The sequence below is a fragment of the Scyliorhinus torazame genome, chromosome 5, assembly GCF_047496885.1.
Source record: "Scyliorhinus torazame isolate Kashiwa2021f chromosome 5, sScyTor2.1, whole genome shotgun sequence".
NCBI lineage: Eukaryota > Metazoa > Chordata > Chondrichthyes > Carcharhiniformes > Scyliorhinidae > Scyliorhinus > Scyliorhinus torazame.
The window spans coordinates 131,754,004-131,777,731 of NC_092711.1; the positions used below are offsets into that span (position 1 = coordinate 131,754,004).

General features: G+C 48.4%; 1 protein-coding gene and 1 long non-coding RNA gene across 2 annotated transcripts; both read left to right on the plus strand.

Moving 5' to 3' along the window:
- Window positions 1-480: 480 nt before the first annotated feature.
- Window positions 481-15,361, plus strand: LOC140419811 (uncharacterized). The gene is made up of 2 exons (XR_011946032.1): window positions 481-541; window positions 15,018-15,361. It is a non-coding gene; the product is annotated as an uncharacterized lncRNA (long non-coding RNA).
- On the plus strand, window positions 5,549-6,698 carry LOC140421369 (uncharacterized; the record flags this gene model as incomplete). Its single annotated transcript, XM_072506034.1, has 2 exons — window positions 5,549-5,984; window positions 6,154-6,698. Coding segments are annotated over 2 exons (981 nt in total), but the record flags the coding sequence as incomplete, so codon positions are not given.
- Window positions 15,362-23,728: the final 8,367 nt, after the last annotated feature.

The following is a 23,728-nucleotide window of genomic DNA, read 5'->3' on the forward strand; positions in this document are numbered from 1 at the left end:
ACGGTGGCGCAGTGGATAGCACTGCTGCCTCATGGCGCCGAGGTTCCACATTCTCCCTGTGTTTGCGTGGGTTTCACCCCCACAACCCAAAGATGTGCAGGTTAGGTGGAATGGCCACGCTAAATTGCCCCTTAACTGGAAAAAAAAAATTGGGTACTCTATATTTATTTTTAAAAATTGATTAGTGTTTGATGGCTTGCACAGCCAAGACTGGCTGAATTGGCCACTTTCTCTGCTGTAAAAACTCTACCACTCTCACATGCGCAAGGCTCAGCTCCGCCCTCGATTCACTCCGATTGGTTGGAGGACCAGCTCCTTGCGTTCGGTCTGCCAGCCCCTCCTCCTTCTCCTATTGGTAGGGAACTGCCGTCAATCGCCCCTCCCGCCCCGCCCCCCCGCATGCTGAACGGGAGCATGCGCAGTTCGTGGTGACAGAAAACAGCCGCTCCAGCCGAGTGGTTCAAAATGGAGGCTTTACAAAGACCGAGCGCGGCTCCAGCACCTGCAGAATCAAACCGGCAACATAAATGGGAGTCGGCGGGTGGGTTTAGAGGTTTCGGAATGACCCGATGTCGGCCGCAAACAAACCCTGAATAACGAGCATTCGCACTGAGCCGAGCGGCTGCAGCGGACCCAGATTAATGGCCGCCATTTTCATAGATGGCAAGAAAGCGCATGCGCGGCCACCATTTTACAGGGCGCGGGCAAAGAAAGCGCACGCTCGACCGCCATCTTACAAGGAAGAACAAAGCGCATGCGTGATGTGGGGCGAAGCGACAAAGAAAGCGCATGCGCGACCGCCACCTTACAGGGAACAACAAAGCGCATGCGTGATGGGGGGGGGTGAACCGCCACAGAAACCGCATGCGCGACGCCATTTTACAGCGAGCAACAGCGCATGCGTGATGCGGGGGAAAGGTGCAAACCTGATGACTAACCTGCAGGGGCAGTAAATCAGAGATCGGGATTGTGAAACCAATGGGTTGTTACAGTCAACAACAACTTATATTTGTATAACTGCAGTTCTGAATCCATGATATCCCTACAGCGCAGAAAGGGGCAATTCGGCCATCGAGTCTGCACCGACCGTCTGAAAAAGCAACCTACCCAGGCCCAATCCATCACCCTATTCCTGCAACCCCATAACCTAAGCTATGCATCCATAGGATAAGTGGTTAGCACTGCTGCTTCACAGTGCCAGGGACCCACGTTTGATTCACAACCTTGGGTGACTATCTGGTGTAGTTTGCACATTCTCCCCATGTCTGCTTGGATTTCCATCAGGTTTCCTCCCAGTCACACACATGTGCAGGTTAAGTGGATTGGGTGTACTAAATTGTCCCATCGTGTTTCATGGAGGCACAGACATGGAAAATTCTGTGACTCTATAGCACGTTTAACACCATAAATCGTCCCATTGCACTTCATTTCTTTTCTTAAAATTTAGATTACCCAATTATTTTATTTCAATTAAGGGGCAATTTAGTGTGGACAATCCGCCTAGCCTGCACATCTTTTTGGGTTGTGGGGGTGAGACCCAAGCAGACACGGGGAGAAAGTGCAAACTCCACCCAGACAGTCACCCGAAACGAGATTTGAACCTGGGTCCCTTGCGCTGAGGCAGCAGTGCTAACCACTGCCACCGTGCACTTTGAGTGGGAATACCTTGGGAATGGAGATTGGAATAGGGACTGAGAACAGTGAAAAAAGAACATACAGTGCAGAAGGAGGCCATTCGGCCCATCAAGTCTGCACCGACCCACTTAAGACTTCACTTCCACCTTATCCCTGTAACCCAATAACCCCTCCTAACCTTTTTCGGTCACTAAGGGCAATTTATCATGGCCAATCCACCTAACCTGCACGTCTTTGGACTGTGAGAGGAAATGCAGACACGGGGAGAAGGTGCAGACTCTGCATAGACAGTGACCCAGCGGGGAATCGAACCTGGGACTCTGACGCTGTGAAGCCACAGTGCTATCCACTTGTGCTACCGTGCTGCCCAGTGGCCTCTCCATATTTAAGCAGAATTAATTGGTCAGCAGGGAGAGAACCAGAAATCAGAATAGGCCCTGAGATTGAAACATGTTTAACTTCGGGAGGGACAAAGGGCAGCACGGTGGCGCAGTGGGTTAGCACTGCGGCCTCACGGCGCCGCGGTCCCAGGTTTGATCCCGGCTCTGGGTCACTGTCCGTGTGGAGTTTGCACATTCTCCCCGTGTCTGTGTGGGTTTCGCCCCCAAAACCCAAAGATGTGCAGGGTAGGTGGGATGTCCACACTAAATTGCCCCTTAATTGGAAAAAAATGATTGCGTACTCTAAATTTATTTTTTAAAACTTAGAGAGGGACGGAAAGAAGGACGGGAACCCTGGGAGGTTTGGAGAAACCACCTTCACGATTTCTCATTAAATCTCCACACAGTCAGTTCTGGACACAACGTCTGTTATTCTGTCTTGTCAGTCAGGGTGGTTCAGATTAATGTTTTGTCACAAGTCATGAGTTGAATCGAATTATCCAATATACCGTTACCTCTCGCTGTATGAACTTGTTCAGAGGATAGCAAAATAATTATCCAACATTTTATTTGGATTTCAGCCCCGGGACGAGGGAGAGTGTGGGGGAACAGGGATTTACAGCTTTGGGAGAACAAGAGAAGAAAAAAATGTTCCAGAGAAACTAGAATTGTCTTCAGAATTTCTGTCCTGGACTGACAGTGATGACTTTTGTAAGCTCCTTTTACAGGAGGATTTGCAGATGGGAAACTCAAGGCAAATACCACATCAGAATGTGACAGAGACATTCTCTTCTTCTGCAACTGAATATCACTGGTGAAATGGTTGTCTGTTCTCTCTGTGGGAAAAGATGTCCAACGTTAGCGTGACTGGAAAAGCCCTGAGACACATACACACACACACACCCGAGTGAGAGTGTTCAAGTGAACTGACTGTGGAAGCAGCACGGTAGCATTGTGGATAGCACAATTGCTTCGCAGCTCCAGGGTCCCAGGTTCGATTCCGGCTTGGGTCACTGTCTGTGCGGAGTCTGCACATCCTCCCCATGTGTGCGTAGGTTTCCTCCGGGTGCTCCGGTTTCCTCCCACAGTCCAAAGGTGTGCAGGTTAGGTGGATTGGCCATGATAAATTACCCTTAGTGTCCAAAATTGCCCTTAGTGTTGGGTGGAGTTGTGGGGCTGGGGTGTGGAGCTGTTGACCTTGGTAGGGTGCTCTTTCCAGGAGCTGGTGCAGACTTTATGGGCCGAGTGGCCTCCTTCTGCACTGTAAATTCTATGATGTGGAGATGCCGGCGTTGGACTGGGGTGAGCACAGTAAGAAGTCTTACAACACCAGGTTAAAGTCCAACAGGTTTGTTTCGATGTCACTAGCTTTCGGAGCACTGCTCCTGCCTCAGGTGAATGAAGAGGTATGTTCCAGAAACATATATAGACAGATTCAAAGATGCCAGACAATGCTTGGAATGCGAGCATTAGCAGGTGATTAAATCTTTACAGATCCAGAGATGGGGTAACCCCAGGTTAAAGAGGTGTGAATTGTGTCAAGCCAGGACAGTTGGTAGGATTTCGCAGGCCAGATGGTGGGTGATGAATGTAATGTGACATGAATCCCAGGTCCCGGTTGAGGCCGCACTCATGTGTGCGGAACTTGGCTATAAACTTCTGCTCGGCGATTCTGCGTTGTCGCACGTCCTGAAGGCCGCCTTGGAGAACACTTACCCGGAGATCAGAGGCTGAATGCCCTTGACTGCTGAAGTGTTCCCCGACTGGAAGGGAACATTCCTGCCTGGTGATTGTCGCACGATGTCCGTTCATTCGTTGTCGCAGCGTCTGCATGGTCTCGCCAATGTACCACGCTTCGGGACATCCTTTCCTGCAGCGTAAGAGGTAGACAACGTTGGCCGAGTCGCATGAGTATCACAACGTCTTCACCTTCGACAACAAGTTCTTCATCCAGACACACGGAACAGCCATGGGGACCAAATTTGCACCCCAGTACGCCAACATCTTCATGCACAAGTTTGAACAAGACCTACTCACTGCACAGGACCTTCAACTGACGTTATACACCAGATACATCGATGACATTTTTTTCCTTTGGACCCACGGCGAAGAATCACTGAAACGACTACACAATGACATCAATAAGTTCCATCCAACCATCAGACTCATCATGGACTACTCTCCAAAATCTGTTGCATTCTTGGACACACTCGTCTCCATCAAGGACGGTCACCTCAGCACTTCGCTTTACCGCAAACCCACGGATAACCTCACGATGCTCCACTTCTCCAGCTTCCACCCTAAACACATTAAAGAAGCCATCCCCTATGGACAAGCGCTCCGTATACACAGGATCTGCTCAGACGAGGAGGAGCGTAACAGACATCTACAGACGTTGAAAGATGCCCTCGTACGAACGGGATATGGCGCTCGACTCATCGATCGACAGTTCCAACGCGCCACAGCAAAAAAACACACTGACCTCCTCAGAAGACAAACATGGGACACAACCGACAGAGTACCCTTCGTCGTCCAGTACTTTCCCGGAGCGGAGAAACTACGACATCGTCTTCACAGCCTTCAACACGTCATCGATGAAGATGAACATCTTGCCAAGGTCATCCCCACACCCCCACTACTTGCCTTCAAACAACCGGGCAAATTCAAACAAACCATTGTTTGCAGCAAACTACTCAGCCTTCAGAACAGTGACCACGACACTACACAACCCTGCCATGGCAATCTCTGCAAGACTTGCCAGATCATCGACATGGATACCATCATTACACGTGAGAACACCACCCACCAGGTACGCGGTACATACTCGTGCGACTCGGCCAACGTTGTCTACCTCATACGCTGCAGGAAAGGATGTTCTGAAGCATGGTACATTGGCGAGACGCTGCGACAACGAATGAACGGACATCGTGCGACAATCACCAGGCAGGAATGTTCCCTTCCAGTCGGGGAACACTTCTGCAGTCAAGGGCATTCAGCCTCTGATCTCCGGGTAAGCGTTCTCCAAGGCGGCCTTCAGGACCCGCGACAACGCAGAATCGCCGAGCAGAAGCTTATAGCCAAGTTCCGCGCACACGAGTGCGGCCTCAACCGGGACCTGGGATTCATGTCGCATTACATTCATCCCCCACCATCTGGCCTGCAAAATCCTACCAACTGTCCTGGCTTGACACAATTCACACCTCTTTAACCTGGGGTTACCCCATCTCTGGATCTGTAAAGATTTAATCACCTGCTAATGCTCGCATTCCAAGCATTGTTTGGCATCTTTGAATTTGTCTATATATGTGTTTCTGGAACAGACCTCTTCATTCACCTGAGGAAGGAGCTGTGCTCCAAAAGCTCGTGACATCGAAACAAACATGTTGGACTTTAACCTGGTGTTGTAAAACTTCCTACTGTAAATTCTATGAAAGAGCTTTAACCAGTTACACAGTCTGAAAAAACATCGCACCATTCACAGTGAGGAGACACTGCGCACGTGTTCTGTGTGTGAACGAGGCTTCAACTGATCATCCAACCTGGAGAGACACGAGGGCACCGGCACCACGGAGAAACCGTGGAAATGTGGGGACTGTGGGAAGGGGTTTGGTTCCTCATCAAAGTTGGAAACCCATCGACGGACCCACACCGGGGAGAGGCCGTTCACCTGCTCGCTGTGCGGAAAGGGGTTCACACTGTTGTCCAGCCTCCAGAAACACCTGCTTATTCACGCCGAAGAGAGGCCGGTCAGCTGCACTCAGTGTGGAAAGAGCTTCAGGCAGTCATTCAGCCTCATTTCACACCAGTGGGTTCACACCAGTGAGAGGCCATTCACCTGCTCCGTGTGCGGGAAGGGATTCGCTCGGTCATCGAACCCGCTGAGACACCGGCGAGTTCACACTGGGGAGAGGCCGTTCGCCTGCTCAGAATGCGGGAAGGGATTTTCTCAGTCCAACAACCTGCTGATGCATAGAACGCACCCACACCGGGGAGACGCCATTCACCTGCTCTGCTTGTGGGGAGGGTTTCACTCACTCATTCACCCTGCTGACACACCAACAAATTCACACTGGGGAGAGATCTTTTACCTGCTCCGAGTGTGGGAAAGGATTCACTCAGTCAGTTAGTCTGCAGACACATAAGCGAGTTCACACCGGGGAGAGACCATTCACCTGTTTCGAGTGTGGGAAAGGATTCACTCGGTCATCCCAACTGATAACACACCAGTGGGTTCACACTGGAGAGAGACCGTTCACGTGCCCTGTGTGTGGGAAGGGATTCACTGGATCCTCTGATGTGCTGAAACACCAGCGGATTCATACTGAGGAGAAGCCGTTCAACTGTACTTCCTGCGGAAAGCGATTCAGGTCTTCCTCCAACCTGAGTGTACACCAGCGAGTTCACACCGGGAAGAAACCGTTCACCTGCTCCGAGTGTGGGAAGGGATTCACCCAGTTAGCCCACCTGCTGGCACACCAGCGAGTTCACACTGGGGAGAGGCCGTTCACCTGCTCTCAGTGTGGGAAGACATTCACTCGGTTATCCCACCAATGGACACACCAGCGAGTTCACGAGCGACTCCATCCACAACTGAACCATGTCCATTCTGACTGTTGGGGTTTAGTTCTGCTGATGTCAACAATCCCTGTAACTGGGCTGGAGTGTAATATTCTGCATCCATAGCTAATTGTGTTCTCGGGGCTGCAGTGGCCCTTTGAGAACACCTGTCAGCCGTCAATCCCGATAATTCAGGAACTCTCACCGGAAATCAGTTCACACAAGATTCTGAACTCCAACGTCAATTCCAAATTGGTCTTTGGTACAAACTCTACAATTCAGTGCCTGCGAGGTTCCACTGATGAACATCTCCAATTAGAAAGTGCTCACTAATCCTGGCTGACAATTCGTACCGACTTGCACATTACTCACCGTGACACCTCCATTATCCAGCAGCGAGAAGGGCAATGGGAATTGGTGGAGATTTGAGCGTTCCCAAATCTTGCCCCTCCCGCCTGGCACCGAGATCTCCGGATGGAAACTGGAGACAAGTTCAACCCCAGTAAGGGATTGTAAAAAATCACGGCCCAATGGAATCTTCAAAATGTATGGAACAATTTCTCTCCGATGGAGAAAGCGTCCATAGCAGCGTGCTGGCTGACAAACAGTCCAGGCCTGTCACCTCTACCAAGGACATGACTCTAGCACATGCCCTGAAACAAAGCTACATATTTTAAAATAATCTTTATTGTCACAAGCAGGCTGACATTAACGCTGCAATGAAGTTACTGTGAAAAGCCCCCAGTCGCCACATTCCGGAGCCTGTCCGGGTCACAGAGGGAGAATTCAGAATGTCCAATTCACCCCACAGCACGTCTTTCGGGACTTGTGGGAGGAAACCGGGGCACCCGGAGGAAACCCACGCAGACACGGGGAGAACGTGCAGACTCCGCACAGGCAGTGGCCCAAGCCGGGAATCGAACCTGGGATCCTGGCGCCGTGAAGCAGCAGTGCTAACCACTGTGCTACCGTGCTATTTCTAACACATGACCCATGCACAAAACAACTGTCTTGTGTAAAGGATTAAAAAAGGCTCTGGAGAGCAAAAAGATTTCAAAGTAACCGGCTTCCGCCGAGCACCCACACTCTGGCTCAGACCAGTTAGCTGTTCAGTGGAGAGTGTGGCCACCAGCTACAAAGACCAGCACTCTCTACGTTATCCAGCAGTGCGCCATCCAGCGATTTGTCCTACGGGACCGTTCTCACCTGTGTGTTTTCTGACTGTTCCATATGATTTTTAAATTATTGTTTCTTCATAAACTCATTTAAAATCGTGTATGAACTCGATCCCATTTTTTTTTGATAAACCTGTGACGCCCGGACATCTCACATCAGCTCCGTGTGCCGTTCTCAAAGATTATCATAGAATTTACAGAGCAGAAGGAGGCCATTCGGCCCATCGAGTCGGCACCAGCTCCTGGAAAGAGCACCCGACCCAAGGTCAACACCTCCACCCTATCCCCACAACCCAGCAACTCCACCCAACACTAAGGGCAATTTTGGACACTAAGGGCAGTTTATCACGGCCAATCCACCCAACGGGCACAGCTTTGGACTGTGGGAGGAAACCGGAGCCCCCGGAGGAAACCCACGCAGACACGGGGAGGATGTGCAGACTCCGCACAGACAGTGACCCAAGCCGGAATCGAACCTGGGACCCTGGAGCTGTGAAGCAATTGTGCTATCCACAATGCTGCCGTGCTGCCCATTCTGGTCACCACATTATTTACAAAATTGAGACACTGGAGAGGGAGCGGAGAAGATTTAGAATGATGATAGCAGGAATGTGTAGATTTCCATATCAGTAAAGGTTTGACAGGCTGGGTCTCTTCTTGGTAAAACAAGGCAAAGGGGTGAAAGGCAGCAAACAGATTCAGAAAGGAATAGTGAAGGCAAACGGAATGCTGGCTTTTATTTCAAGGGGGCTGGAATATAAAAGAGATGTTGCTGCACCTGCACAAGGAGCTAGTGAGGCCACTTATAGAATGGTGTGTACAGATGTGGTTCCCTTACTTAAAAAAAAATATTGTCTTTGGAGGGAATACACAGGAGATTTACTCGGATGATCCTGGGAATGGAGGGACTGCCACATGACAAAAGATTAAACAGGTCGGGTCTGTATTCCTTCGAGTTCAGAGGAATGAGAGGTGATATGATAAAACATAGGGGGCGAGATTCTCCACTCCCGCGCCGGTTGGGAGAATCGCCTGGGCCGCCAAAATTTCCCGGGACGCCGGTCCGACGCCCTCCCGCGAGGGCCCCGTCGAGTTCCGCAGGCCGGAGACACCCAAAATGGCGATTCTCCGGCGCCCCCGCTATTCTCAGGCCCGGATGGGCCGAGCGGCCAGGCCAAAACGGCGGGTTCCCCCCGGCGCCGTCCACACCTGGTCGCTGCCGTCGGGAACAGCGCGGGAATGCTGGGGGGGGGGGGAGGGGGGATCCTGCACCGGGGGGTACCTCAAATGTGGCATGGCCCGCGATTGGTGCCCACCGATCGTCGGGCCGTCCTCTCTTAAGGGAAACCTCCTTCCTTCCGCGGCCCCGCAAGATCCGTCCGCCATCTTCTTGCGGGGCGGACTCAGAGAGGACGGCAACCACGCATGCGCGGGTGACGCCAGTTATGCGGCGACAAGGCCTGGCACGTGTAGATGACGCGGCCCTGATCCTAGCCCATTGTCGGGGCCTGAATCGGTCGGGATAGGGGCCGCTTCGCGCCGTCGTGAGCCTCGACGGCGTGGGCACTTCGGCGCGGGAGTGGAGAATCCCGCCCATGATTCTTAGGGGATCAGACAGGGTAAATGTTGGGAGGATGTTTCCACTCATGGGAGAGCGCAGGACCAGAGGACATAGTGGCAGAATATGGGGCAGCTCATTTAAGATTGCAAACAGCCCGTAGCCTACTATTTGCATAAACAATGTGGGCAGTGGAGGTGAGGTCAGTGTGGGGCGGTTACAGGAGCCCTTGTGTAGGGGAACCAGTTTTAGGGCATTATTGCTGGCGCCTCTTCAGGGACTCCACGAGCCTTGTGATGGTGTCAGCGCTGAGGGTATGGAACCAGTGTCGGCAGCACTTAAAATTAGAGGGCATCTCTCTGTGGGCAATCGCAGGTTTGTCCCGGCAGGGCTAGAATCTACATTTAGGGAATGGGGCTGGGTGGAGATAAGAGTACTTCAGGGACCTGTTGGGGGAAGTTTGCGGAGTTGGAAGAATTGGAGGCAATTTCTCAGTTACCAATTGAGAATGGGTAACAGTACGTGCAAGTTAGGCACTTCATGAGAATGGAGCCGGCCTTGTTCCCGTAGTTGCCACCCCCAGCCTACAGGATAAGATTCTGTCCACGGAGAGATAGGAGAGGACAGGGTACCAGGCATATATGGGGAGTTGATGGAGAGAGAGAGAGTTTTGGTGGAGGATGTAAGGCACAGGTTGGAGGAGGAGCTAGGGGGGATATTTGAGGCTAGGGTATGGAGAGAGGTGTTGAGAGTGAATTCACCCTCGTCGTGTGCGAGAGTGAATCTCATCCAGCTCAAGGCGGTGCACAGGGCACACATAGAATCATGGGATTTACAGTGCAGAAGGATGCCATTCGGCCCATCGAGTCCACCAGACCTTGGAAAGAGCACCCTACTTAAGCCCACACCTCCATCCTATCATTGTAACCTAGTAGCCCCACCTAACCTTTTGGACACTAAGGGGCAATTTAGCATGGCCAATCCACCTAACCTGCACATCTTTGGACTGTGGGAGGAAACCAGAGCACCCGGAGGAAACCCACGCACACACGGGGAGAACGTGCAGACTCCGCAAGGGCAGTCAACTGAGGCCGGAATTGAACCTGGGACCCTGGAGCTGTGAGGCAGCAGTGCTAACCTCAATGCCACCGTGCCGCCCCACATGACGGTGTCCAGGATGAGCCGGCTCTTCAGAGGGGCGGAGGATAGGTGTGGGCGGAATGTAGGGGGCCGGTGAACCATGTTCATATGCTTTGGGAATGTCTGAAGCTGGCAGAGTTTTGGAAAGTGCTCGTGGATACAATGTCTAAGTTCTGGGAGTGAAGGTGGTTCCGAGACCGCGGGTGGCGATATTTGAAGTGTCGGAGGATCCGTGAGTGGGCAGAGAGGCCGATGTGTTGGCCTTTGTCGCCCTGATAGCCCGCAGGGGGCTATTGCTCGGGTGGCGGGGCTTAGATCCGCCCAGGACGGGGATATGAGTGAGTGATTTGGCAGTTTCTGCACATTGAGAAAATAAAATTTGTTATCGGGGGTTCAGACTCTTCTCAAGGTGGAGGCTGTTCATCGACTTCTTTAAGGAGTGGTAAACGTCAGCGGTGGGGGGGAGGGGTGTTCCTTTTGTTTGGGGTTCTGATTAAAGAAAATGGGGCGCGGGCTGGAGGGAGGAGGGGGGTCAGTTTGGTTACGGATATTGCATGTGTGTTAATGTTGCTGTTTCTCTGGTTTGAATATATGTGAAAGGAAATCTCTAATAAGAGATGATGGGAACAACCCTGTAGGATTTATGGATGTAGAGGGAGAAAGCCAGATATGCAATATAGCAGAGGGTGTTGAAGAAATGAATAGAACATAGAGTGCAGAAGGAGGCCATTCGGCCCATCGAGTCTGCACCGACCCACTTAAGCCCTCACTTCCACCCTATTCCCGTAACCCCTCCTAACCTTTTTGGTCACTAAGGGCAATTGATCACGGCCAATCCACCTAACCTGCACGTCTTTGGACTGTGGGAGGAAACCGGAGCACCCGGAGGAAACCCACGCAGACACGGGGAGAACGTGCAGACTCTGCACAGACAGTGACCCAGCGGGGAATCAAAGCTGGGACCCTGGTGCTGTGAAGCCACAGTGCTAGCCACTTGTGCTACCGTGCTGCCCTAATAGAGTGAGAAAGGAGCCATTGGAAGGAGTCGATGTGACCCTCTACGTGGATGGGTCTCGTAGGATAGTCGGAGGGAATCCCCAAATAGAATGGGCTGTGGTAAATGATGAGGGACGTATTCTGGGCAGAGGGAAGCTGGCAAGCAATTTGTCAGCTCAGGTGGCAAAATTAATATTAAAAGAAGCCATCCATCTCACAGGAGGTAAAAGGACTAACATACTGACAGTAGATATTCGCCTTTGGGGTTGTGCAGGTTTATATGGTTACTTGGTGTCATCGGGGATACACTGTATCAGGAGGGGGACAGGTACAACCTGAAGCAATAGTCAAGAGAACTTGTGGAGGCTGCTAAGTTACCCTTGGAAGTGGCATGATAAAGATCCAGGCACATTAGCAAGTGATTGAGCCCGTTGAGTTAGGTAACTGACACGCAGACGAGGCAGCTAGAGATGCTGCGGCAACTGGCTGGAAGTATCGGGTAGCCACAGCTATGAAGGGATTAGAGGAAGGGATTGCACCAAGACGTTCAGAGTGAGGAAAAAGAGTAAGTGAGCGAGGCAGGGTGCGGCCAAAGGGGAAGACGGAATTTGGCGAAAGGAAGGAAAAGTAGCAGCAACCCAACAAAGCCTGTTGCAGAGCTTCACAACTATTCAACTATTGTTCTTTCAGGAAGTGTAGAAGATTGTAGTTTAGTCGGGCAGCATGGTCGGCACGGGCTTGGAGGGCCGAAGGGCCTGTTCCTGTGCTGTACTTTTCTTTGTTCTTTGTTCAACTACAGTGCCCTCACTGTCCAACTGACCAGACGACACTTGGAGTTAGGGTTTCACTTCTGAATTTCTTTATTCAATTTATAGCAGGGAAACAAAGCATTCTCTAGGTGGCTGACCAGCTCCCCGATCACAGAAAATACAGAGTCATTAGATTTTTTCTTATCTTTCAGGTAATTAACATACACCAAACAAAAGAATACATTTGTTTAGAAATGATCTATGTCCATTCACAACAAATCATTAGGGTTACATAATTCATTACATACGAGTATAATTATCAATCATAATCGAGGCACATACATATATCGGCAAGCACGTAATCACCCTACTTATCTACAAGCTTCGATACATATATTAGGTTAAATGTACGCATGAGCTGTGGTTCCCCTACTTCCACCCCATTGTTCAGTGTTCTGTGAGAATCACCTGGGCAGCAGCTGTATGATCAATGGACGTTTTGTGTGCAAGCTTGTCTGTCTACATCCTTGCTGAAGTTAAAAATCATTGAATGCTAATATGTGGCAACTGGTTTCTACTATCTGTGGAAATTCACTAGCTATAGGAAGCAGAAGCCCGTGTGGAAAATTAGGTTTTTAAATAAAACATTTAGAGTGCCCAATTCATTTTTTCCAATTAAGGGGCAATTTAGCGTGGCCAATCCACCTACCCTGCACATCTTTGGGTTGTGGGGGTCAAACCCACACAAACACGGGGAGAATGTGCAAACTCCACACAGACAGTGACCCAGAGCCGGGATCGAACCTGGGACCACGGCGCCGTGAGACAGCAGGGTTAACCCACTGCCCCACCCTGCTGCCCAGGACACTTAGGTTTTATTTAAACCTGTATAGGCTTTATACACAAACCTATGTTATTTGATTTATTGACCCTTTCAAAGCCTTTTGAATATAAATTGTGGGCAGCACGGTAGCATAGTGGTTAGCACAATTGCTTCACAGCTCCAGGGTCCCAGGTTCAATTCCAGCCTCAGTTGACTGCCCGTGCGGAGTCTGCACGTTCTCCCCGTGTGTGCTTGGGTTTCCTCCGGGTGCTCCGGTTTCCTCCCACAGTCCAAAGATGTGCAGGTTAGGTGGATTGGCTATGCTAAAATTGCCCTTAGTGTCCAAAATTGCCCTGAATGTTGGGTGGGGTTACTGGGTTATGGGGATAGGGTGGAGGTGTGGGCGGGATAGGGTGGAGGTGTGGGCTTGGGTAGGGTGTTCTTTCCAAGAGCCAGTGTAGACTCGATGGGCCGAATGGCCTCCTTCTGCACTGCAAATTCTATAAAAAAGGAACCCTCACCACAGGAGGGAAGCTATACTGGGATGAATGGGTAGGTGCTGGTGGTGGCCATGCATGGGAAGGGATGTAGCCAAACACTATTGGCAGTGCTTGATGCGTTCACAGCATAATCCAGGCAGACCCATTAAAGTTTGAATGTCACATCAATCTAGACCAAGAGGACCTGGGAGCTAATCCCAAATCCATTTCACAGGACCCCTCCCACCTAGTTGGGGAAAACATTATCTCCTGGTAATCATTGATCAATTCACCAGATGAATACACCTTTCCCACACGGGACTGCTCAGCCTACACCATCGCTTGAATAATGTTGGAGGAAGTAACTCCCTGGCGGGGCATACCATTGCAGATAGGTTCAGATCAGGGCACACATTTCACTGGGTGAGAGCTGAAGGAAATATGTAAACGGTTCGGGATGAAACAAAAATTCCATATCCCTATCGTCCATAAAGTTCAGATATGGGTGAAAAAATGAATCAAACGTTAAAGAACGCACTAGCTAGGGGCGGCACAGTGGTTAGCACTGCTGCCTCACAGCGGCGAGGTCCCAGGTTCGAATCCCGGCCCCGGGTCACTGTCCGTGTGGAGTTTGCACATTCCCCCCATGTCTGCGTGGGTCTCACCCCCACAACCCAAAGATGTGCAGCGTAGGTGGATTGGCCATGCTAAATTGCCCCTTAATTGAAAAAAACAAATAGGGTACTCTAAATTTTTTTTTTAAATGAATGCACTAGTTAAGGCCATTCAGGGTACCGGGTGAGGTTGGGCAGATTTATTACCCATTATCTTCATGGGAACTCAAACAGCACCTAGCATGATGACATTACTAACTCCGTATGAGCTAATGACCGGGAGAGCTATGAGACTGCCAGGGGCTGTGTTAATAGGTGGAGAAAAGATAGGATCGATGAGAGAGGAAGGCAGTTTGCAAGTGAACTGTGCAAACAGTTGCATGGATTTAGACAGGTGAGAGATCAGCAGATTATACATGACATAGAGAGGAATGCCTCTATGAACAAGCTAAGGTACCCGGAATTGGGGAAAAGGTGATGGTTAAAATCGCACCTGACAAACCTTTGATTTGCATCCAAACAGACAAGGCCATATGAGACTGTTATGACCAGTGTGTAAGGGTCCTTCCTGTTTATTCCATTATTTCCCCTTTCTTTTATTTTGCCATTATCATTTTTGTTCCATGGATGATTAATGGACATGGCTTTAAGCCAAGCAGCAGAGAGGAGTGAGGAATTCAGAAGTTACAGGAGAGAACACTCAGTTAGTTTTTGAACAGGAGACCTCAGACATTTTGGCATCAGAGGTTGATGGGATAGGTTCAATTGATTGGCTGGTGGCCAATGAATTGGCCAAAAGGCTAATTGAATCCTGCCCCAGTGGTATCATTCTGAGACCTCGGGGAGCAGTTGAATCCGAGACACAAAGAGACAAGGACCTGCTCACTCTCTCTCCTCCATGTTTTCTCCAGGATATCTGTATAACTGGTGTATTTCTGAAGCTGCAGAGAACCTGAATAAATGAATCTACAGGGAAGACCATGCCAGGCTGCAAACAGAGACTTTGACCTACACGTTTACTGTGAAGTAAGATGTGCTAGAAACCACCATCTAAACAAAGACTTTTTTTCCTTTTACTTATTATTTTACCCCTTTGTCCCCTCTATGTTTGTTTGCCGTGTGTATGTATAGAGAGAGTGGGGGCAAGTTAAAGTGGGGAATTAGGAATTAGCTAAGAGTTAACCAGTTGTATTTGCTGCATATATCATTACAGTTCTTGTTATTAATAAAAAGTGATTGTGTTTATATTTACAAACCTGGTGACTATAATTATTGGGCAGCCAAGGGCTAAACACTTTGGCTATTTATCTAAGAATTATTGACTGCACCCTAGTCCAGGGTGTTGTGACAAGTGATACATGCACCTGGTTGAATATCAAAGGTAGGGGGTATTGGAAGCGCTGGTCACAGTTCAAATGTTTCACAAATTGGTTGTTTTACAGAACTAACATCATCTGACTGGTGGCGAATGGGGCGGTTGTCTGCTTAATTTACAGACTGTCCAATTCCATATTAACCCTTGAGGGACTGATGCTCCTGGCCATAGGAGTGCTGAGTGGCACCAATACTTCAGCACCACCAAAGGGGCTCTGATACCTGAACAACGCTGAATGCAACACATCACATGGAACACCGAGTGTGATAGTAAGACAGCGAGTAACCTTAAACTGCAGTCTGGGTCTACTACAGCTGGGACGTGGAAGTATCGGGGATCTGATAGACGCTACCGGGTGGTATGGAGATGTTGGGGACGTCAGCTCAGTTATTATATTTTATGACTTAAACACCAGGTGATTCAAACCCACAGATTGGAAGAAGAAGTTTGAATTTGTTTGTGAAAAGGAGAGACACATTTATGTAACATGCTTAACAGTATATGCCCAGATTGGCGCCACATGTATGCCAAGTAATGACCATCTCCTACAAGAGACAATCTAACCAGCATTACCATCGCTGAATTCCCCACAATTAACATCCTGGGGGTTACCATTGATCAGAAACTGAGCTGGACTAGCCATATTAATACTGTGGCTCCCAGGGCAGGTCAAAGGCTAGGGATCCTATGGCGAGTAACTCACCTCCTGACCCCCCAAAGCCTGTCCACCATCTACAAGGCCCAAGTCAGGAGTGTGATGGGATACTCTCCATCTGGGTGGCACGGTAGCACAGTGGTTAGCACTGTTTCTTCACAGCACCAGGGAGTCGGGTTCGATTCTCGGCTTGGGTCACTGTCTGTGCGGAGTCTGCACGTTCTCCCCATGTCCGTGTGGGTTTCCTCCGGACGCTCAGGTTTCCTCCCACAAGTCCCGAAAGACGTGCTTGTTAGGTGAATTGGACATTCTGAATTCTCCCTGTGTACCCGAACAGGCGCCGGAGTGTGGCGACTAGGGGATTTTCACAGTAACTTCATTGCAGTGTTAATGTAACACTAATAAAGATGATGATGATGATTATTATTATTGCCTGGATGGGTGCAGCTCCAAAAACACACAAGAGGCTTGACACCATCCAGGACAAAGCAGCCCCGCTTGATTGCTCCCCTTTCCATAAATATTCAAACCATCCATCAAGGTCCACCATCAAGGAATAGTGGCAGGCATGTGTACCATCTACAAGATGCACTGCAGGAACTCACCAAGGTTCCTTTGACAGCACCTTCCAAACCCACCACTGTTACCATCTAGAAGGACAAGAGCAGCAGAGACCTGGGAACCCCACCACTTGGACACATGGAGGTTCTCCTCCAAGTCACTCACCACCGGACTTGGAAATATATCGTCGTTCCTTCACTATCGCTGTGGAAAAATCTTGAAACTCCCTAACAGCACAGTGGATGTACCTACACCTGAGTGACTGCAGTGGTTCAAGAAGGTATCTCACCACCACCTTATGAAGGGCAACTAGGGATGGGCAATAAATGCTGGCCTAACCAGCGACACCCACATCCCTTAAATGAATAATAAAACAAATTCCGAATTTGCATCGGAAGAATTTCTGGGTGGCACATTTGTAGCTTGCTCGATTACTCCCTATCTGTTATGGGGGAACAGTGATAGTCGATGGATGTGGAAAGTACACCCTGAAGAAAATATCTTTATGACAACTCCATCACTTCAACAAAACAAAAATTCCCAGCCGAAGCTATCAAAGTTTGCCCCTCATGCCAACTGACCCATCGTGTCCAAGCATGAGTCCCGAACTGGCAAATGGTCTTGAATCAATCAATGGCAATAAAGTATTGTATGACGATTCACACCATGAACTGTACCCGTAGTCCTAAACATTTCCAGTATAACCCTGCCCCAGTAGTGTATCATCTCATGCTTAGAAGCTGTATATCGGCCAACTGGTGATTGAAGCAGCCCAGTTTAATGGAGAGCCATGCCCCGCCCCAGCAAAGCAGAGCTGGTCGAATAGTGGTTTGATAAATGATGCTGTTACCCCCTATAATTCACGGATGTCCATAGTTCACTCCATTGATCTGGCAGCCGGTGGACCAGAAGATCTGGAAATAAGCTCACAACTTAAGGCAATTCCAGCAAAGGGACAGAGAATTCACATTAAACATGGACTGAGACTTGATGCAAATTGATTCAGAATTTGGCTGCCATGTTAGAAAGCCATGCAGGGACCATTAATAAACTGATTAAGAAAGGGCAGCACGGTGATGAAGTGGTTAGCACTACTGCCTCATGGTACCAAGGTTCCAGGTTCGATCCCGGCCCGCGCCACAGTCCGTGTGGCGGTTGCACATTCTCCCCGTGTTTGTGTGGATTTCGCCCCCACAACCCAAAGATGTGCAGGGTAGGTGGATTGACCACGCTAAATTGCCCCTTAATTGGAAAAAATGAATCGGGTACTCTAAATTTCTTTTAAAAAATAGGGAAGAACATTTTGGACGACGCCAGCAAGAATTATGGGTGCTTGAACAGGCACGGGGAAATTTAAATGTTTTTTTTAGAGTACCAAATTCATTTTTTTTTTCAAATTAAGGGGCAATTTCGCGTGGCCAATCCACCTACCCTGCACATCTTTGGGTTGTGGGGGCGAAACCCACGCAGAGACAGAGAGAAGGTGCAAACTCCACACTGACAGTGACACAGACCCGGGATCGAACCTGGGACCTCGGTGCCGTGAGGCAGCAGGGCTAACCCACTGTGCCACCGTGCTGCCCCGACGCGGAGAAATTTGAGGCAAATTAATGAAGGGGTGGTTCCCTTATGGGTAACAAACAAACATCAATTTAATCTTTCACAACACAATTATCTAATAATAATCTTTCATCACAGTTGTCACAAGTAGGCTGACATTAACACTGCAATGAAGTTACTGTGAAAATCCCCTAGTCACCACATTCTGGCGCCTGTTCGGGTCACAGAGGGAGAATTCAGAATGTCCAATTCACCCAACAGCACGTCTTTCGGGACTTGTGGGAGGAAACCGGAGCACCCGGAGGAAACCCACGCAGACACGGGGAGAAGTGCAGAGTCTGCACAGACAGTGACCCAAGCGGGAATCGAACCCGGGACCCTGGGCTGTGAAGCAACAGTGCTAACCACCATGCACTAACCAGATGCCAGCTCAGGAATCTAATACATGTATATAGAACTAAGGCTGAATGTATTATGGATGGTGTAATAACTTGAAAGGAGAATAACTACAGAACTATTCATTAACAAAAGAATAATAATGCAACCGATGACTTTGGCTCCAGTTTCCAGTCAGACCAGGACTCCCACTAACCTCTGTGTGAAAAGGTTTTTCCTCACATCTTCTTTAAACCACCTGCCCCTTACCTTAAATTGTGCCCCCTAGTCATTGATCCCTCCACCAAGGGAAAAGTTTTGTCCTGCCTACTCTATCCATGCTTCTCATAATTTTATACATCTCAATCGTGTGTCCCCCATCAGTCTCCTCCGCTCCAAGGAAAACAAACCCAGTCGATCCAATCTTTCTTCATAGCTAAAACTCTCCAGCGCAGGCAACATTCTAAATCATTTAAGTAAACCCCAAATAGCACGGGCCCCAATACTGATCCCTGGGAGACACCACTGGACATAGGCTTCCAGTCAGAAAAACACCCCTCGATCATAACCTTCTACTTTCTGCCGCTCAGCTAATTCTGGATCCAAGCTGCCAAATTTCCATGGATCCCATGGGCTCTTACCTTCGCTATCAGTCTCCCATGTGGGATCTTATCAAAAGCCTTGCTGAAGTCCAAGTAGACTACGTCAAATGCATTGCCCTCATCTACACAGCTGGTCACCTCTTTGAAAAACTCAATCAAGTTGGTCAGACATGACCTCCCCCGAACAAAACTCTGCTGACTTTAAAAAAATAAATTTAGAGTACCCAATTATTTTTTTTCCCAATTAAAGGGCAATTTAATGTGGCCAATTCACCAACATGCACATCTTTTTGGATTGTGGGGGTGAGACCCACGCCGACACGGGGATAATGTGCAAACTCCACAGTCAATGGCCTGGGGCCAGGTCAACAGCCGGGGATACATTTCATTTGGACCTGAAGTCACAAAACACGAAACGTTAGCTTCCTTCTCTCTCTCCATGGATGCCGTCAGACCTGCTGAGAGAATTAAAGATAGTTGGGCAGACTGCAGCCGGTAACTGACAAGTCCTGTAGTTGTTCCCAAAATCTGTCGTCTCCCCCAAATATTTTGCCTGCCTGGATACGGTGTAATCTCAGAGGCTGGGCCTCTCCCTATAGTTATCAAGAAGCTTGTTCTCCCTCTACTGAAATGAAAAATGAAAATCGCTTATTGTCACAAGTAGGCTTCAATGAAGTTACTGTGAAAAGCCCCTAGTCGCCACATTCTGGCGCCTGTTCGGGGAGGCTGTTACGGGAATTGAACCGTGCTGCTGGCCTGCCTTGGTCTGCTTTCAAAGCCAGCGATTTAGCCCTGTGCTAAACATCCCCTGAAGCAGAGGCACCTGTGTCGACCTCCATTTTGAGCGGATAACTGTTAACCATCAATATGATCATGATTGGGAACCACTTTGCCTATCTTAATATTATTTATTGATATTATTTAACCTGTATACATCTGACCCTTCTTCTGAATTCCTCTACGCTTTGCATGGGGGCTGGGATTTATTTTGTTCCTAGTGCCAGACAGGTCCTGTTTAGTCTTGCACTTGCTTCTTATATGCCCCTTTCTGTCGTAGGCATATCACACAGCTTCCCTGAACCTACACTTCTCCTGTGGTGGGCTCCCCCATGCCAAAATCATTCTTCACCATTCTTGGTTTGTAGACTGAATCTCCTATGCTTCTGCACTCCTTCTGGCTCTGTACTTCTTGGTTTGTAAACACATCCCTGGCAGTACTGCCATTAGCAGTGTCCCTCCAAATTCGGTAGATTTTGCCAGATTACATGCTTTGAAGTTCCATTGCGCCTTTTTCTTCATTTTCCATAGCAAGGGCAATTTCTAACGCCTTCCTTGGTTATTTCTGTTTCTGCCAAGTTTCTTCTGTACTACAGTATTATTCACCCCACACACTAGCCAGTCTCTTAGCATCTCATTAAGAATGGACCCAAATTCATAGAATTTACAGTGCAGAAGGAGGCCATTCGGCCCATCGAGTCTGCACCGGCTCTTGGCAAGAGCACCCTACCCAAGGTCCACACTTCCACCCTATCCCCATAACCCAGTAACCCCACCCAACACGAAGGGCAATTGTGGACACTAAGGGCAATTTATCACGGCCAATCCACCTAACCTGCACATCTGTGGACTGTGTGAGGAAACCGGAGCACCCGGAGGAAACCCACGCAGACACGGGGAGGATGTGCAGACTCCGCACAGACAGTGACCCAAGCCGGAATCGAACCTGGGAGCTGTGAAGCAATTGTGCTATCCACAATGCTACTGTGCTGCATATTCACAATGTTCTATCATTTGCTTCAACCTCGCCACAAAGCTGCTGTCACCTCCCGGAGGGGCTCTTGCCATTGTATTAAATTTATATCTTTACATAATCACCAAGGGCTTTGGGCTATTTCCTTGATTTCTTCACAAATTTTAGTGTTGGGGCATCCAGATAAGTCAAACTTATGTTTGGGCGCCACAGGCTGTTAACAGTATTACTCTCTGCTTCTCTTCCCTCCTATTTTGTTTGCTTTAAAGAAATATTGCAGATATTCAACATGTTGAACGTAATCCTCTGCATTAGGGTCAAGTGGTTCAAGCTTTCCGAAAAGAGGCATTACAACATCTCACTGACTACTGAATAGATGAACTTGTAACGTTGCTGGTTAGGTGGATTGGCTATGCTAAATTGTCCCTTAATGTCCAAATATGTGCAGATTAGATGAGGTTGTGGGGATAAGGTGGGCAGTAGGCCTAGGTGGGGTGCACTTTCGGGCGGTCGGTGCAGACTCGATGGGCCAAATGGCTTCCTTCTGCATAGTAGGGATTCTACGATTCTGAGGTCTGATCATAAACCTGACTTGCCTCATTTTCCATACTAGAAAGGCGCACAAGAAATGGCAATGGGGATTTAGATTCAGCAATTGGCGTAATAAGGTAAAGGGATCATACGCTTGTAATAAAGGATTGGTTAATACAGATGGCCTGACTGCTTCCCTTTACAAACCTAAGCTGGCCAGCATCAATTGTGGCAGAGAATGAAGGAAACAGTCAGCATCTCAGAATTGGCTACCTTGGGCTAGGCCAAGGGCCAAAATAGGGGCTGTAAGAGGGAAATAATGAATATGGTTTATTACAACAGTATATTGGGCAAGATAATGATTGTGGTTATTAAGGGATCTTGATACGGATTCAATGATTACATCAAAAGAGATTGGGGAATCTATGTAATTTACTAAAGGACCTTTAGAGGAATTTGAAATTATATAAGGTGGAGATAGACAGATTTTAAATTGGTAATGCCTTGAGGGGTTATAGAGAACGAGCAGGAACGTGGAGTTGAAGCCGAGAGATCAGCCATGATCGTATTGAATGGTGGAGTGGGCTCGAGGGGCTGAATTGCCTACTCCTCCTCCTAATTCTTATTTGTCTCAGGAAAGGTTAAGTAAAATTCCGCACTCAAGTTAACATGCGTCAATGGCACGCAGGCAACGCTAGCTGGATGCTTACGTGGTTAAACAGTGAGCTAGTATTAATAAACCCTAGATGTCTTCAGGGTCCATATCTGTAGCTTGAATGCCTGATGACATCTGTATTCCTCAAAGTCCTAACTTATCAGTACAAGACCAAGCCTGGTAGCAAGAGGCACCAGGGAGTGATTAGGAGCCTCCGAGAGATAAGGAAGACAGATAATACTTGGGGTAGCAGACACTCTGCCTCTTGAAAATCTACAAACAGAAGTATTTGTTTAATGTAAACATAAAACAGGCAATGTTGTAATTTAAGCAATGTAGTGCCTACATGCTTCTCAAGATTTAAATGCCAATGATTTCTCAGTTGGGGAGGATCTTGCTTGAGAGACAGCCTTTAAGGTAGTGCTCTCCCAATGCGTGGCAAATAAACAATACTTCTGTACCTGAGACGCCCGAGATTACTTTGTATAATAATCTGCTCCACAACTGTCCAATTGCCTGTTTCTGTGTCATGTCCCCAGTGTAATTTCACTCCTAAAGGTCTGGTAAACCATGCCTGGACTATCAAATTAGCGGAAATAATTTATATTTACCCACTTTTCCTCTTAATGTGTTGTATTCTGCTGTTACTGCCACTGTTAATCACATCCAGAACGGAACCATGTTCATTCTGACAATTGGGGTATATTTCTACTGATGTTAATAATCCCTGTAACTGGACTGGAGTTTAATATCTTGATGTCCATTAAATAAATCAGCTTTATTTTGAACAGTTAATTTCTCCAGGATAAGAGGAGATTAATTGATGTCCTGTTACTGACTGCTCTATTTTAAACATTGTTTCTCCTTTCTAACTTCAGATTATTTCAATTCTCATTCCTTCGGTTATTCTCAGATGATCATTCTCAGATGATTCGGTTATTCTTAAAGATGATCAGAGGATTGGATAGGGTGGACAGTGAGAGCCTTTTTCCTCGGATGGTGATGTCTAGCACGAGGGGACATAGCTTTAAATTGAGGGGAGATAGATATAAGACATGTCAGAGGTAGGTTCTTTACTCAGAGAGTAGTAAGGGCGTGGAATGCCCTGACTGCAACAGTAGTGGACTCGCTAACACTAAGGGCATTCAAATGGTCATTGGATAGACATATCGACGATAAGGGAATAGTGTAGATGAGCTTTAGAGTGGTTTCACAGGTCGGCGCAACATCGAGGGCCAAAGGGCCTGTACTGCGCTGTAATGTTCTATGTTCTCATGGACAAGTCCTAGCATCTAGGAGTATCTCTCCCAGCCTTGAGATCCAGGGAAGTTTTCAGTATTAAAATCAGAAAACGTTGGAAATAATAATCTAAACGCCAGTTGATTTTGTCCCGGATTATTGGTTTCATTTTTCTCCACCACTGATGTTAAACTGATTGTTCTGTGTTTGTGAACAGGGGTGTAACATTTACAATCACTCAGTCCTTTGGCACCGAGACTATATAAGGACTGGCCAGAGTCTCCACAAGGACACAGTGTCTCACAGTGCAGCAGTCCCT